This window comes from Lithobates pipiens, unplaced genomic scaffold (assembly GCF_037356315.1).
Source record: "Lithobates pipiens isolate NorthernLeopardFrog02 unplaced genomic scaffold, aLitPip1_a1.2 Scaffold_28, whole genome shotgun sequence".
NCBI classification, from domain to species: Eukaryota; Metazoa; Chordata; class Amphibia; order Anura; family Ranidae; genus Lithobates; species Lithobates pipiens.
This window is the reverse complement of record NW_027507789.1, coordinates 26564161-26581276: the sequence shown is the minus strand read 5'-3', so window position 1 is coordinate 26581276 and position 17116 is coordinate 26564161. Positions and strand designations below refer to the sequence as shown.

Below are 17116 nucleotides of genomic sequence, written 5' to 3'. Positions count from 1 at the left end.
ATATATAGGGGTTATGTAATTCTTCTTTCAGTGCAGGTTATAGGAGAAAAACAAAGCCTATTAATTAATAAAATAAAATGTATGCAATGCCCTTAATTAACAAAAGTTTATATTAAATTGGAGTGAACAGCTGGCACTGCCTTAGGAATTGTACTCTATATGTACGCCTATGAATAATGTGACCTGTAAAATACCGAGGTCACTCCATGCATAGGGATATCATTACAGAAACATGGCTTCACAACAAGGCACTTTAACCCTGACAACACCTTGAGCCTTATGGTTTATTATATTCAAAGAAGAAATTGCACTTACAAAATAGTCTGTGAAATGTAACAGAAATATACACATAATGCTTAAGCAATCTGTTTAGGTTTACAAACATTCTAGGTTAACTTTCTTTGCAATGGAAGAGCATTTACTGTATACTGTGTCTACTCCATTTCTTCTGCTTCAGCATCATAGCCTTTGGCAATGTCCTTCGCATTCATCACTTCGCTAGGAGTGTCAGATGCTTGTGTGCTCCACCGTGAGCTCTGGTTTCATCCTCTATATTGCTGCTGAGTCAAGTTAGGTCCACAATTATTCGCCACTCCCAAAAGTGTTAGATTAAGGAAAGTCTTACAGAGGCTTCAGCGCTGGTAAGGAGAAAGGTAGGAGACACTGGACTGTTACAGAGTTAGTAAGGTTGAATAAAGACACCAGTCCATCCAGTTTACCCTGATTCACATTGATCCCTACCCTCAGGGAGCTCACAATCCAAGGTCCCCATTCATATACTAGGGCCAATTTTGGACAGAAGCCAATTAACCTACCTGCATGCCTTTGGAGTGTGGGAGGAAGCCCACGCAGGCACAGGAAGTACATGCAAACTCCAGGCAAGTATTGTCGTGGCTGGGATTTGAACCAGTCACCCTTTTTACTGCTAGGTGAGAGTGCTAACCACTACACCACTGTGTTGCCCCCACTGCCTGTGCCGTTCTGTTGCAGTGACATTTGATCTGTGCTTTTTGTAAACCTGACAAGGTCACTTTAAGACCCCTTTCACACTGAGGCGTTTTTCAGCTAAAAATAGTGCCTGTAAAGCGCCTCCCCTGCAGTCCCAGTGTGAAAGCCAGAGGGCTTTCACACTGGGGTGCTGCGCTGGCAGGACATTAAAAAGAAGTCCTGCAAGTAGCATCTTTAGGGCAATGGAGGAGCGTTGTATATGCCGCTTCTCCACTGCTCCAGCCCATTGAAATGAATGGGCACCACTGCCGAAGCGCTTGCAAATCTCTGCAGCTGCGGCGCTACACGGGTGCATTTAACCCTTTATTCGGCCACTAGCGGGGGTTAAAAGCACCCTGCTAGTGACCGAATAGCGCCGCTAAAACTAGCGCCATTTTACCGTCAATGCCATCCCACCTCAGTGTGAAAGCAGCCTAAAGAAAAGTACAGTAAAACCTCCAATCTTAACATATGCGGCTGTACAAGGTAACTTCACCCAATCTAGTTTATCTTGTAGATTTTTAATCAAGAGTAAATGTTTAATTTGGTGGTCCACTATTACAGAAAGAATAGGTTTGTGCTAGATTTTAGGATTCAGGTCTACTTTAGGGGCCATGCAGTTTACACATCAATATTACTCTTTTTAGTGTCTTCTTAAACAAGCCTGAGTATAATGTTTTGATATCCACGGCAGGAGGATCCATGAAAGTATCAGCCAACATGCATAACACTTTGTGGCCAAATTGAAAAGTGATATTTATTCTGTGTGGCCAGCATGAGGCTTGTTATGGTTGGGTGGATGCCAGCCAGGGCTGGTATTTTGGTATACCCAGGCATGCTGAATAAAGCTAGGAATTAAAGCATACATTTTGATGTGCTGCTCAGTAAACCTTGGGGCTGCCTTAGACTTAAAGATGAGCTTATTGGTTGACTTTAAGGCTGTGCAAAAGTTTTAGGCGCGAAGAAATGCTGTAGACGTGTTCAAAAATGTATATTTTAATTGTTTATTTGTATCAATTTACAAAATGCTAAGTGAGTGAACAAAAGAAACATGTAAATCAAATCAATGTTTGGTGTGACTACCCTGAAGTAGTCACGTGGTATCGCGTAGGGTGGAGCCAGGGATGTAATTGCTGAAACTAGAAGTATACGCAGTAACCCCTGCTTCAATGCCAATAGGAAATATATATTGCTTGCACATTTGTTCTTCACAATTGTAAGTGTATTATTAACAATGAATAAATTCATATTTTAACCATCTCAATACCGAGCACTTTCAATCCCTGCCCTGGCCATTTTTCAGCTTTCAGCGCTGTCACACATTGAATGACAATTGCGCGGTCATGCTACACTGTACCCATAGGACATTTTTATAATTTTCTTCACACAAATAGAGCTTTCTTTTGTGGTATTTATTCACTGCTGAGTATTTTTTTTTTTGTACTAAAAAAAGACCGAAAATTACGGTAAAAAAAAAACAGTTTTCTTGGTTTCTGGCAGTAAATTTTGTAAATAAGTAATTTTTCTCGCGAAAAGTCACTCCGGCCCATGCGCGCGGGAGCCAGCGGTCACGGCACGGGCACTATAGAAATGGCATGATCATGCCCTTTCTTCAGTGTGCATGTGCCGATGACGTCGGCACAAGTGTATATGGCAACTCCCTCCTGAACCGTACAGGATTAGGAGATATTTCCAGTACCTACAAGTAAGCCTTATTATAGGCTTACCTGTAGGGAAAAGTGGTTGTACAGGGTTTACAACTACTTTAAGGACACACATTTAAAGTGCTCACAAGTGTGAGTGTAGTTTTACATTACATGTTCAGTTCTTGTATATAAGGATAGTGTGAGCATCAGAACTGGATGACGGAGGAATAGAAGAAGGCGGCTTGCATTGCTTACTTGGGGAAGAGGCAGCACCAGGATTCAGTATGGCGGAGACAGCTTTGGGCAATGTTCAGAAACAGTATACCCTGATGACAGTGGCCTCTTTCAGCAGGATAATGAGCTCCGCCACAGTGTAAAAATGGTTCAAGGATGGTTTGAGGAACACAACAAGTTTGAGGTCTTAACTAATTCTCCAGAACTTAATTCAATCGAGCATCTGTGGGATGGTGTTGGAAAAGCAAGTCCAATCCATGGAGGCCACACCTTACAGGATATTCTACTAACGAATTGATGCCAAATACCTTTGGAGAACTAGGGGCATCCATATCAACATTTGGTGGGAAGTCATAAAGTTATGGCTGATTAGTGTAGTCCTCACTAGAAATCAGGAAGATTTGGTGCTTCACTTTCACCACTGTGAGGGAAGACATAAAACGTGTCATCTGAATTAAATGTCACCGGTAAAAAATACCAAATAGATATGTTTGTATCATGTGGCTTTGATTATGCTGTGTCTGCATGATTTACAATGTTAGCTGAACCACAAAGATTTCAAGAGCACATTTATAACTTTGAGAAGTGGTTAAGACCAATAGGTTATCTATCCATTTTGCTATACATCATAAAAGGGACCCTACAAGTATTAAAGTGAAGCTCTATGATAAAAAATGGGCGAACCGGCAGGATTTTTAATGGGTTAGTGGGTTAAGTGATGTTGAAAATGCATGTTAGAAATTACAGATATTTCAACACTTTTAAAGTTACAAATGTAATTATTAATATGACTTTCTACTTTTAGCATGCTTGTAACATATTACATATGCTCCAAATATCTTGCATTGCATATACAGACTTATACTGTAGTTCCCCCTAGTAGCTGTCTCTATTGCATTTCAGCCGTTAACAGTGCCCACAGGCAGGGAATGCAAACCAATCTCATGAATACGGTGTGCTCCGGCTGCTGCTAGATACATCACTTACATTACGCTGATCATTTCAACATAATTAAAAAAATAAAATAAATAGCTTCCTATAAGTATGATCAAATTAGCTGCATCATATGTACCACACACTGTTAGATTGTGTAAAATAAATTCATTAATTCCATTTAATACATCCATACAGCTGTCTAGTGCTACTGGAGCAAAGTCAGATAAACAGAGGTCTGCATTGGGGCAAAATTATATTATGATCCTCATCTGAAAGGGGGACAAGTTGGGTATATGTTAAACAGACTAAGGGCAGGAGAAAAGGGAAGAAAAGACTGCTTGTTCACAGCACTAGAGAAAATGGAAGAGTGGAATTACAGACACGCTTGTTCTGAGCAAAAGCCTGCTGGATAGAACTGGAAAGGTGTCTACCCCTTGCCAATCAGGACCACCCAGAGAGAGAAGACACAGCATGCATTCTGAAGAGCTGCTCTCTCTCCAGCTGCTAATTAGTCACCGCAGAGACACTTTACATTCAGGATAAATGGAACTTGCAATGCATACCTCAAACCCTGCATATCTCAGGCACAGGATAGCCTTCCATTCCCATCATAGACTGGTATCACATCCTTTCCAATATTCAACGACTAGAAGTGTGTGTTTCTTGGGGAAAGGGATAAATTAGCATTAATGTCTATTTTAATTAGTGTGCTTGGTGTTTAAAAAAAAAACAAAAAAAAACTCAATTGGTTTGTATTAGTAGCCATAGTTGTAAAAGAGAATTTCACTTGTAAAAAAAAAACTGACATAACAAGGTTGGTCCAACCTTTTCAAGTAAAGCAGGGGTGTCCAACTTTTTTACTTTCCTGGGCCACATTGGAGGAAGAGGACTTGTCTTGGGCCACACATAAAATCCACTAATGCCCCGTACACACGGTCAGTTTTTCCGATGGAAAATGTTCGATGGGAGCTTTTTGTTGGAAATTCCGATCCGTGTTTAGGCTCCATCGGACATTTTCCATCGGAATTTCCGACACACAAAATTTGAGATCTGGATCTCAAATTTTCCAACAACAAAATCCGTTGTCAGAAATTCCGATCGTGTGTACACAATTCTGACACACAAAGTTCCACGCATGCTTGGAATCAAGCAGAAGAGCTGCACTGGCTATTGAACTTCATATTTCTTGGCTCGTCGTACATGTTGTACGTCACCGCGTTGTTGACGTTCACGATTTCCGACCAGCTTTGTGTGACCGTGTATATCCAAGACAAGTTTGAGCCAACATCTGTCTGAAAAAATCCATGGATTTTGTTGTCGGAATGTCCGATCAATGTCGGATCGCGTGTACGGGGCATCACAATAAGGATAGCTGATAAGCAGTCAGGCAGATCACAAGTTAAAGAGGGATTCCACCAAAAAAAAAAATATTAAAAGCCAGCAGCTATAAATACTACAGCTGCTGACTTTTAATAAATGGACACTCACCTGTCCCGGGTTCCAGCGATGCCGAGGCCGATCGATCGCTCGGCTCTCGGCTGCTGCCGCCACCATTCTAGGTGAGGGAATCAGGAAGTGAAGCGAATCGGCTTCACTTCCCGGTTCCCTACTGCGCATGCGCGAGTCGCGCCGCGCAATAGGAAATCTCCGCGCTGTCACTGAGACCCGTGTGTGTCCCAGCAGGAATCGAGCGAGTTGTTTTTTTTTTTTTGGCAGGGAACATAAACTTTTAAAAGTCTAGTAACAAAATTTCTTCGGTCTTATGTGTGCAACTGCAAATGCATTTTTACAATTTTTGTTTTTAAATCAACATTTTTAAGTTAGTTTACGATTGTGTTGGGGCTCATTCATAGCTCCTGTGGGCCGCAGGTTGGAAACCCCTGTTGTAGAGGGACACTTTTTGGTACATCACTAATCATGGGGTTTAGTGGTAGTGTTTGTACTGGAGTAATTTCTCACTAAATATGCGCGTTAAAAAAGTGACAAGTATGGTACTTTTATTTTCTGCTAAATTACTGTACAATAAAACAAACTAAAATGATTCAATACATTTTTCTGCTAATCATCTGATACTGGCAACTGTCAGTCCCACACAGAAATCTACTACGGCCAAGATCTCAGCACTGCAGACTTCTTTGCTTGTAGCAGAGGTGTTTAGTAGACATGTGCAATTGGTTTCCTTACAAATTAGTTTTTTAACGAATTTCATCAAATTTGTTCATTTGGAAATATCCCAATTAACGAAAACCACTTGGCGACCACCCACCGTCGTTATACATCGGCTGTTTGAAAAGGAATATCGTTGTTATGGCAGCAGCTAGCTGCTATAACCCCGGTATCGTCTTCTTCGGCGGGTGGTCGACTTTCAGATAAAAGGACAAATATACGTCAGCAGAATGGCACAGCTGGGAAAAGTAACATACCCATACGTTACTTTGAGTTTCCCCCCGTGCGCATGCCTGCCTGCATGCCCGCAATCATGTCACAGAGCTGAAGAACGGGACGATGCCGATGTAAACAGCATCTCCCCGTTCTGCCTAGTGATAGCACACTGGTCGTCTGCTTCCTGTCATCGGGAGCAGCTATCAGTGTTGTTTCACTGCTAGCCCATCCACCAGACAGTTAAAATCACTCCCCCAGGACACACTTAACCCCTCCCCGCCCCCTAGTGGTTAACCCCTTCACTGTCAGTGACATTTTTACAGTAATCAATGCAATTTTATAGCATTAATCGCTGTATTCATGCCAATGGTCCCAAAAATGTGGCAAAATTGTCCGATGTGTCTGCAATAATGTCACAGTCACGATAAAAATTGCTCATCGCCACCATTACTAGTAAAAAAAACTATTATTGATAAAATTGCCATAAACTATCCCCTATTTTGTAGACGCTATAACTTTTGTGCAAACCAATAACACGCTTATTGCGATTTATTTATTTATTTATTTTTTTAACCAAAAATATGTAGAAAAATACGTACCTAAACTGAGGGAAAATTTTTTTTTTTAGATATTTTTGGGGAATATTTGTTATAGCAAAAACCGCAGAGGTGATCAAATACCACTAAACGAAAGCTCTATTTGTGGGAAAAAAAGAATGTCAATTTTGTTTGGGAAAAGTGCTCTGGTCAGGAAGGGAGTAAATCCTTCCGGAGCTGAAGTGGTTAAGGTACCCATATAGCGCTGTCAATTTATGCAGCGCTCCATACATTCATCACACACTCACATCGGTCCCTACCCTCAAGGAGCCCACAATCTAAGGTCCCCAACTCACATTCATATACTAGGACTAATTTTGTACAGAAGCCAATTAACCTACCAGCATGTCTTTGAAGTGTGAGAGGAACTGGAGTACCCGGAGGAAACCCACGCAGGCACAGGGAGAACATGCAAACTGCAAGCAGGTAGTGTCGTGGTTGGGAAACAGCGACCCTTTTTACTTCTAGGCGAGAGTGCTACCCACTAATGTGATAACAAGGTGTTATGGGATAGAATGCAGATGAGGCAGTTGTCATGTTATCTTTTGCAAAGTAGTACTATAACTGCCCCAGAAAATAAAGATTCATTGTATGGTGACCATGCATTGTTTTATTGACCAAAAATGTATATTACTAAAGGAGGTCTTGCTGCCTTATCTGTGCCTGCACTTTTTGCAAGTTGCTTTATTGGCACTAGTTATGTAGGGGTGGTGTGATGCATTGTTAAAATTGATTGCATTGCTTTTATGTTTTTTTGTTTTTTTTTTTAATATTATTATTATTATTATTATACACGATTTATATAGCGCCAACAGTTTACGCAGCTCTTTACAATGTATAGGGGGGGACAACACAATTACGGTACAATACAAAAGGTACAGGAGGGCCCTGCTCGTAGAGCTTACATTCTAAAGGGAGGGGGTGGTGGTACAAAAGGTAATAGCCACAGAGAATGATTTGATGGGGGTGGCTCGGGGCAGTTAGGTGGTTGTGGGATCGGCTTCCCTGAATAAATGAGTTTTCAGGGAACTCTTAAAGGTAAACAGGGCAGGGGCTGAACGGACAGACTGGGGCAGGGAGTTCCAGAGGATGGGAGAGACTCTGGAGAAGTCTTGAAGGCGAGCATGGGAGGAGGTAACAAGGGAGCTAGAAAGCAGGAGGTCCTGGGAGGAGCGGAGGGGACGATTTGGGCAATATCTGCAGATGAGGTTCGTGATGTAGATGGGGGCGTTGTTGTGGATGGCTTTGTATGTTATGGTTAGCATTTTGAATTTTACACAGTGGGGTAGGGGAAGCCAGTGAATGGATTGGCAGAGAGGGGCAGCAGTCACAGATTGATTAGTGAGGTGTATTAGTCTAGCAGCAGCATTCATAATAGACTGAAGGGGGATAGCCTGCTTAAGGGTAGGCCATTAAGGAGAGAGTTGCAGTAATCAAGGCGGGAAATAATCAAGGAGTGAACGAGTTGCTTTGTGGTGTCATTAGTCAGGAAGGGTCGAATTCTGGAGATGGATACAATATGCATACATACTAGCGATGCGCCAATACCAGGCATTTGAACAAGTAATCGCCCAAATGCTCCTGATACTGAAACCGATACTTTCAGATCGATGGACGTCCTTGTTGGTTGTCCAAGCTGTACTGTCTCCATAGTGGAGCACTTTGGCCTCCTCCTGGCATTTCCCATGAGCCCTGATGCCAGCTGTCATTTCCGGGTGCGCTGACTGTTGCCGGCTCTGTCCATCGTTCCGGCATCCATTTGGCTCACCGCCCACCCCCGGGAACTCCAGGGTTAGAGGCAACTGTTCATTCCACTAGGCTCAGCAGGGTCAACTACGGAACCTGTGAGTCAGTGCCTCACTGGCACGCTACCATCTCCCTGCATGGGCGTGTGATCAGTTTACCTAATGTCATCAGTCTGTTCAGTTTTCCAATAAAAGATTGCTGCTTTGAACTTCTAATCTGTCTCTACCTACTTACTAGAAAAGCGCTGAATTTTGCAGTTCTAAACTGCTCACTAGATGGCGCTTCTATAGACACACAGAAATTGCATGCAATTCTCTGCAGTGCGATTTGCACCAATTTTTTCTTGTATTGGTACAAATCGCACTGCAAAGTATCTGTAGTTGGTATCAGCGAGTACTTGACCAAACGTATCGGTACTAGTACCTGCCGATAAAAAAACTATATTGGTGCAACCCTAATACATACTGCATTTGAACAGGGCGCATAAAAAACAACTTTTCTAATTTCCCGCTAAGTTGAGTCTGCATCGATCTACACAGATCAAGCAGCTCAACAGGCATGGTGTAAATGAGCCCTCAAAAGTTTATTCTGCTGATATGTGTGTAAATATATTGTTTACTTGGACCTTAGTAAATTGAAAATCTTAGGGGTTAACCTCTGAGAAAGTTATGCGTCTTATGCAGTTAGTGTTTTTAAGGCTAGCTGATTCTTGCGAGACATGTTGAACTGAATGTCTCTTATTTACATAGAAGTGTCCCATCACACAGAAACACCTTGAATAATACACGCTTCAAACTTTTATTTACAGAATATTAGCAGTTCATCCTATCAAATACTAATGTTGCAACTTTGAAAGTTCGCACAACAGAGAATTCTCTGCCCATGTTAACAGAAATATACAGTCTTCTTCCAAAATCATCTAATGTAAAATCTTCTTAATCTATTTTATTGTGCATTGTATATACAGTACTGTGCAAAAGGTTTAGGCAGGTGTGAAGAATTGCTCCAAAGTAGGAATGCTTTCGAAAATATATATTTTAATTGTCTATTTTTTAGCAATTTACAAAATGCAAAGTGAGCGAAAAGCAGAAAAAGCCAAGTCAAATCAATATTTGGTATGACTATCCTTCAAACCAGCATCAGTTCTTACACTTGCATACTTTGTGCACGTGCACAAAATCAGGGGTTTCTTTTAGGATTCAATTCAGGTGTGTGATCAAACAGTTATACCAAGCTAATGATCATCAATTTCATTGGTAAGTTGAAACACAGTCATTAACTAAAACAGAAACAGCTGTGTAGAAGGCTTAAAACTGGATGAGGAACAGCCAAACTGCTACTAAGGTGAGGCTGTGGAAGACAGTTTCATGTCACAGGTCATACACCATGGCAAGACTTAGCACAGCAACAACACACAAGGTAGTTATACTGCATTAACAAGGTCTCTCCCAGGCAAATATTTTAAGCAGACTGGGGTTTCAAGATGTGGTGTTCAAGCTCTTTTGAAGAAGCACAAAGAAACGGGCAATGTCGAGAACCATAGACGCAGTGGTCAGCCAATGGAGCTTCATGCAGCAGATAAAGGACACATCATGCTTCTTTCCCTTCAACATTGGAAGAGCACAATCAGCACAGAACTGGCAGAAACTAGTAGGACCCAGGTACACCCATCTACTGCAAAAGTCTGTCTAGAAGTGGTTCTCGGGGAAGAATTGCAGCCAAAAACCAATACCTCCGACTTTCCATTTTATGAATTGATAAAAGAAAAATATCACTTCTATTTTTGGAATTATTATTTACAGCATTCTTTCATACCTGCCTAAACTTTTTCACACTAGCGTGTCTGTGTATGTGTATGTGTGTGTGTGTGTGTATATAAAATAATGTACTGCACACCCTGTTTGTAAAAGATACTGAAAACTGTCAATATGTACATTTTATCAACATGGATACAAGTACAGTGCAATAACACAAATATTAGAAATACCTTATAACTATTCTTAAAACAGTCCATAAAAGAAAGTCCATAAGCAGGAATACTCATCAATCAGTGAATCGGAGATTGTGACATGTTCAAAATCCAAGTGAAGAGAGGAGTTCAATCCCACCACCAAATATAACTGTGGCCGCTCACCTTAAAAACATGACTCCTGAGCTATGAGGAAGTTTCCACACATTCCCCTACAAGTGGCACACTTAGACGGAGACACCGCTGTTTTTCGTATTTATCAACACCTCTGATGAATATGTAAAATTAAGAGAGAGACAAATAGTAAAGTTTTTTTTTTTTTTTTTTGGAGCAGAACGTACTAATAAAATATTTAAAAATACACTTACAAATTCCAGCACTTAGCAAATTGCATTTCAGAATGCTCAATAGACAATATTACAAGTCAATCCAGAAGATAGCCGCGGGTGACGTCAGAAACGTAGCTCCTCCTACCACACGTGTTACGTCGGAGGTAGGACTTTGTCAGCAGGAGTGGAGCCACGTAGTCACCCCGCATATTTATACAACACCGAAACTACCACAGAAACCAAGACAGCAACACTGCTAAAAATGAGCTTGAAAGTGGGACAAGGCTCTGTAGGTGTCAGGAATACTGACTAAAGAGATCCATCATTAAAAAATAAATAGTAGTATCAAAAAATATCAAACTGTCATCCGTAAATGGAAGGCGCCCACAGAGTAGAAATGTAAATATACTGCCATAACAAATATGTACATTTTGCTAATCTCTAACAATGGATAAGTGATGTTTGTTTAAATATTTGTTTTTATAAAAAGCCCAACCATGTTATATCACAAGTTATACGCTGTGTAAAAGTGCAGCAGAGACATTATGCTTTACTGCTCTTTGGGATTGATTTACTAAAGGCCACTGTGCATTCTGAAAGTGGAGTTGCTCCTGAGGTGAAGCTTCATTTTACAAAGAATACCCAATCACATGCAAGGAAAAAAAAAACACATTTTTGCTTGCACTTGATTGGTTGATGGAATGTCATTTGAGCTTCTGCTCATTTACTAAGCTCTGGAGTAACTGTACTTGCAAAGTGCACAATTTATTTGCCTTTAGTAAATCAACCCCCCATGTTTCTTCGCAAATCTTCAGATGGAACATTGCTAATATTCTGTCTAATCAGCCTTTCAGCAAGGATGCGGACTGTAATGCTTGGTGTTCAGTTAACTAATAGGGAGCACACCTACAGATCTGTTCATCAAATCTGCCCTCCACAATGTGGCTGGGAAACTATTTTAGAAATCTATTTTGAAACTGACTTTATTTGACATTATATTTTAAAAATAAATAATTGAATATGCACGCAATGTAGTAATGTATTTATGTAACATGATATAAAGTTCTTATTTTTCTGTTCCAGGAGTCCCTGAGGCACCAACCAATGTGTGCCTTATGATTACAAGCAGTTCATCCCTTACTGTCACGTTCCAAGAGCCTTTGAGTGTCAACTCAGCTGTTGTGACAAAATACAAAGGTAAGAGTATTTTAAGAGATAAGTGCTGGGATGTATTAATCATGTGGTTGACTACTGGTCTGCACCCCACGTATCTTGCATTGGCATCTCAAGTGGGGGAAATGTTAAAAAAAAAAAAAAAAAAATGCATGACAGCAAATTCTTCTGCACTTTATCCAAAACTACAAAATGCACCCTGAAGAGCAACAACCAGCATCTATAATAGCATACGTAATCAAATTCCTTGCTGCTGTTCCACTGACTGCAGTTGATTGCCCTTGTTTTAGCTGTCAGTGACTCTTAGCTGACATTGAAAACTGGGAATATGCCAAGTTTTGGATCACTATCTCAGCAAGGTTACTGAATGAAGGGAGTGGCTGTCTATACCCATGACAGATCCATGTTAGAGGACTTCTAGTCTAGTTTGCTGGCCATCTCTTTCCACAACTTGTAAAAACTTAAATAAAAACCTAAATGTAGCTCAACCTTCCCTGTGAGACAGGTAATAACTTGCTGGATCAATAAAATAGTATTTATTAGTATCACAAATTAAGGAAAAAATGCAACATATACAACGGCACCATACTAGACAGACTACACATAATAAAACCCAGTCCACCTCACAACTCCCTGTCTGATCAGTGTCAGTGTTGTGTAAGCCCACAATGTGTGGCTATTGGATAGAAAGAAAAATAGTCCTTAGTAATCCAATAAAAAAATAGGGACAAACAAATTTGGCAGATGAGGTTAAGAAATTATATAGTCATAAATTAGACCTGACGGAGACCAGTGTTAGTGTCTCAATCTGGGGGTCAATGTCCCCAAGTGTCCACGCATGTGCTCTATTAGAGGGATAATTCTGGCTACAATATCCACTATATAATGCAGTAATGACAGAGACATATAGCACCAAAGTTAATGATGGTCCAGAGAATATATATATATATATATATATATATATATATATATATATATATATATGTATGTATATATATATATTCCCAATAGCGAGAGCTGGCTCTTGGAATCAGAGATGATGTACACCAAGAGCTAAAGCTGGGAAACCTCCCTTGCACTGTAGGCAATTGCAGGTAAATGGCATATAGCGGCTTATCCATATATGCTGAATAGGGCCATCCCTAGGCCAGATGATAGAAGTATGACCGCTCCCTCGGATGCTTCAACAGTCCCAAATAGGTAAAATGAAAATGTACTCATCAGTCATGTTGATGATAGAGAATTCTTCAGTCCTTAAGCAGGTCATCTGTCAAAAAATCCGATCTATGAGTATAGTTTCTCCATAGATTAGAGTCAGAGGTGAAAACGTATACCATGCTTGACTGGTTTCGCCAATCACCAGCGGCTGCTTCAGAGGCTAAACTTAGAGTGAACGTCTTTCCACAACTTCCTGGATTCCCTGCATACTTTGCAGTTTATTCTATACTGTTTACTGTAAAATGCCTAAGGACTATATATGCCATGGTACTTTGCTACCTGCAAGCAGTGGTTCCCATACTGACTTCCCCTCCTGAAACTCCTTGACACCTCTGTAGTTTAGAAGCTGGCTCTGTGAATTATACAACACCACAGTGCATATTCAGAGGTCATAGTGACTATGGGTTTATTTAGTAAAGGCAAATCCACTGTGCTCTGCCAGTGCACTTGGAAGTGCATTTGCTGTAGATTTGAGGGGAAGCTCTGCTCGTTTCTATCCTTCAATCATGTGCAAGCAAACATGCTGTTTTTTATTTTTCTTGCATGTCCCCCTCAGATCTACAGCGACTGCACTTCCAAGTGCACTTGCCTGTAAGGTCTTTCATTGGAATAAAGTCGTATCTGGACCTCTTCACAGTGGTGCCATGTTTCTATTTCCATTTTTGATACATTACACTACAAGCCAAATAGACCATGGAGGGTGTAGAGTTTGCCTGCCCAGGAACCAAATTATTTGCATCAACATCAATTCTTTAAGATAGCAATACCAATAAGATAGCCTTATGTGTCCAGTGCTATGTTTCTATTTTCCTCAACATATCTCCACCCTGACTGAACTACTTTTGAATCATGTACATTTGCAATTTTTTTTTTTGCGGTCTATTGCTGCTGCATTTGTGCTTAGTACCCTTACCAAACACTCCTCTTTAACACTGATAATCATGTAATGTAGTTGTTGGCAGAAGGGGTGGATCCTGTGATGAAACGTGCCATCATGTGTGCCCAGGGCAGCATGATATCTGTATACAGCCGCAAATTAGTGCATGTAAGTTTCCCTTTGTTCTTTATTTGGTCTTTGCGGGTGTCTGTTTTTCTACCCCTCCAGGTCCACATTTGAACCGGACACCAGAATATATTTGCATTATATTGAGTCTTTGGTTCAACTGCCTCTTTGTTCCTTTTGAGATCAAAAATGAGACACATTATGTTTTTCGTTTTTGTGCTAATGAAGGGCAAAAGGTGACTGTTACGATGGGCACACTTCTGGTTTATATTACACCTGTCACAGTATGTTATGTTTCAGCCCACTGGGTAAGACGGATGGAAGAAAACGTACAAACTTAATCAATCAGAGAACAAAGTTATAAAGTACAAAAATATTTGGTCAGTACATATTGCTTAAGGCGCTGTTCTAATTCTGTTAAAGATGGAAATGTGAAATAGTTCTACTTATTAGAACCTAATGATGCAGAATGTGAAGGTATTACATCCTTCCTATGTGTCTAGAGTACACCGGATATGCCCCAAAATCAATCCCAAATGCCTCACTATTTGCAATATGTGTGATTTATTGTTACAGTATGCTTTGTTCCGTATTTTTAAGTATCAACATGTGCAGCCTGGCTTTCGAGAGTTAATTTAGCACTTAGATCACTTTCTGCTTTTTGATTTTGTCATTGTTTTTATAGGTGTAACCTCCCAGGCTGCCATCCTGATAAATAATCAGGAATAAATAAGCAGGTCAGGTATAGCATTATCACTCAGTGCAGACTATTTCAGGGTGGAAAAATTAAGAATAAAAGCTGTAGAGAGTACAGTGGGTGTCATTTGAACCAGAAGAGAATCAATGATAGACTTGAGTGAAAAAAGGACATCCAAAATGCATAGGGACTTGGATATAAGTTTATATGAAGTAGCGAGATGGCAAAAACATTTGAAGAGCCCACAAACTCAGGTTAGGGTGCTAACGGCAGACAAGGCTACCCTCCAATGGGTACCCTAGCTGATTACCAGATAAAAAATGTACATGTATGGAAGGAGCACCAGATACAAAGAGGAGTTCAATTTAATTTATTGGTATTGTGCTAAAAGACAGCCAACTCCCCCCTTCATCAGAGCTTCAGTTAAAAATTTAATTTTTCAAAAGAAAAGTAGTCTGCTCCTCAACTATGATATCGACATCCTAGCTGCGGTCACTTAAACATAAAATAGAATATGAAGAAGAGAGACAGTCTCCTTTCCACACCAGCAGCAGGTGTTGGCACATTGAGGGAACATCTCAAGACTCTTGACAGATGTTAAGTGCCACTGGGTTAACAATTTGAAACTGAATTCTTGGTGTTTGGAGCTGATAGAAGTTTTGTAAGTGGACAGGAGAATTCTCTCCACCTTCTTATCCATAAAGTTCAGCCCTAATTATTATTCCCATTTGGAAATATGTGGAAGTCGATAGGTCAGCGGTAGGGGCCACAAGCAGATCGTAAGTCTGAGAAACCGCATGATGTAATGGAGATTTATCCCAACATAAGAGTTTGAATAGGGTGAGGCAACGTGTAAAGTCATCCAGGGAGGGTAAGAGCCTAAGAAATGAGTCAGCTGTAGCTTTTGCCAGAAAGATAATCCTGCATACAGTAGGTGCCGCCGATATTGTGTTTCCAGCGCAATGGGATCGCGCTGGAAATCACCGCTGCGAGCTATGCTTCTCACACGCGCCGCTCCCACGAGATGCCGTGCATCCATAGGAATGTATTGGGGCTGTGAGTGGGAGGAGCGACATGGCTCCCGCAAAGGGGCTCGCCGGTGTCAATCTCGCTAACATGGCGAGATTGACACAATATCGGCATCATCCACAATTTGCTGTCTGGTAACCAGGTGTCTGGCCACTATGAAATGCCAGGCCTGAAAAAGCCATCGGTTTTCAAAGACTGAAATCTTGAGTCTTGTAGGCCGGGGCTGAAGGTGGGGTTCCCGATTTTAGAGGTAAGAGGGGAAGAAATCAGAGCTATAGAGGGATACTTTGGAGCATACTCGCCAAAGTAGACAAGTTTGTATGACACCAGGGCACAGAGTCCAGTGGATCCCCTGTCAGTACCTGTTCCACCTGCACACACTGTTTGAGAGGGCCATGGCTGCATCAATCCAACATCCTAGTTAGATGGCACACAGAGTGGTAGAGATTAGCGTCCGGCAAGGCTACACCCCCCCAGCAATTTCAGCAGGAGCAGTATTACCTGGGTAAGGCCGGGGGCTTCTCTGCCCATAGTAACTTGACAGGAGCCCGATTGCTCAAAGAAAGGGGTCCAAAATAGGGATCGACGGGCCTGAAAGGGGGAAAAGCAAGCAGGGCATGATGATCGGTGTCCAAACCAGGAAAACAGATTGTTCTGCCTGGCCATGAGATCTTTTTTGATGTCAAGAGTGGTGGGAAATTTAGTGAAACATTGTCCTCCACCCTTCTAGGAAGATATATCCCCAAATATTTTATATTTGAAACCAAAATCAGTCTTAAGAAGGGTGGTCAAATAAGCTGGCATGGAAACCTTAAAGAGGAAGTAAACCCTGATGGGTTTACTTCCTCTTTCATTCCCTGCAAAGGCAAAGCATAATGGACTACTATGCATCGCATAGTAGCTCATTATGTGTCACTCACCTGACACAGGAGCCAGCGATGTCACCGCTGTCCCCTGGGGTCTCGCAGCTCCGCCGCTGTCATTCAGCAGAGCCGCGATGACGTCACTCCCGCGCATGCGCACGGGAGCCGACACGCGCGGCAGCTCCGTCAGTGCGCCTGCGCGCCGCTGTCTACGGCGCATGCGCCGCTGTCTACGGCGCATGCGCCGTAGACAGTGGTGCCTGTCTTCGGGCAAATATCTCCTAAACCGTATAGGTTTAGGAGATATT

At 41.4% G+C, this 17116-nt stretch overlaps 1 protein-coding gene across 1 annotated transcript in view; it reads left to right on the top strand.

Annotated features, from left to right (window-relative positions):
• Positions 1 to 17116, top strand: part of ANKFN1 (ankyrin repeat and fibronectin type III domain containing 1) — a 666636-nt gene that overhangs the window by 321686 nt on the left and 327834 nt on the right. Inside the window, exon 7 of the mRNA XM_077458934.1 lies at positions 11909 to 12022. Coding sequence (XP_077315060.1) covers positions 11909 to 12022 — 114 coding nt within the window. The remainder of the gene's footprint in view (positions 1 to 11908; positions 12023 to 17116) is intronic.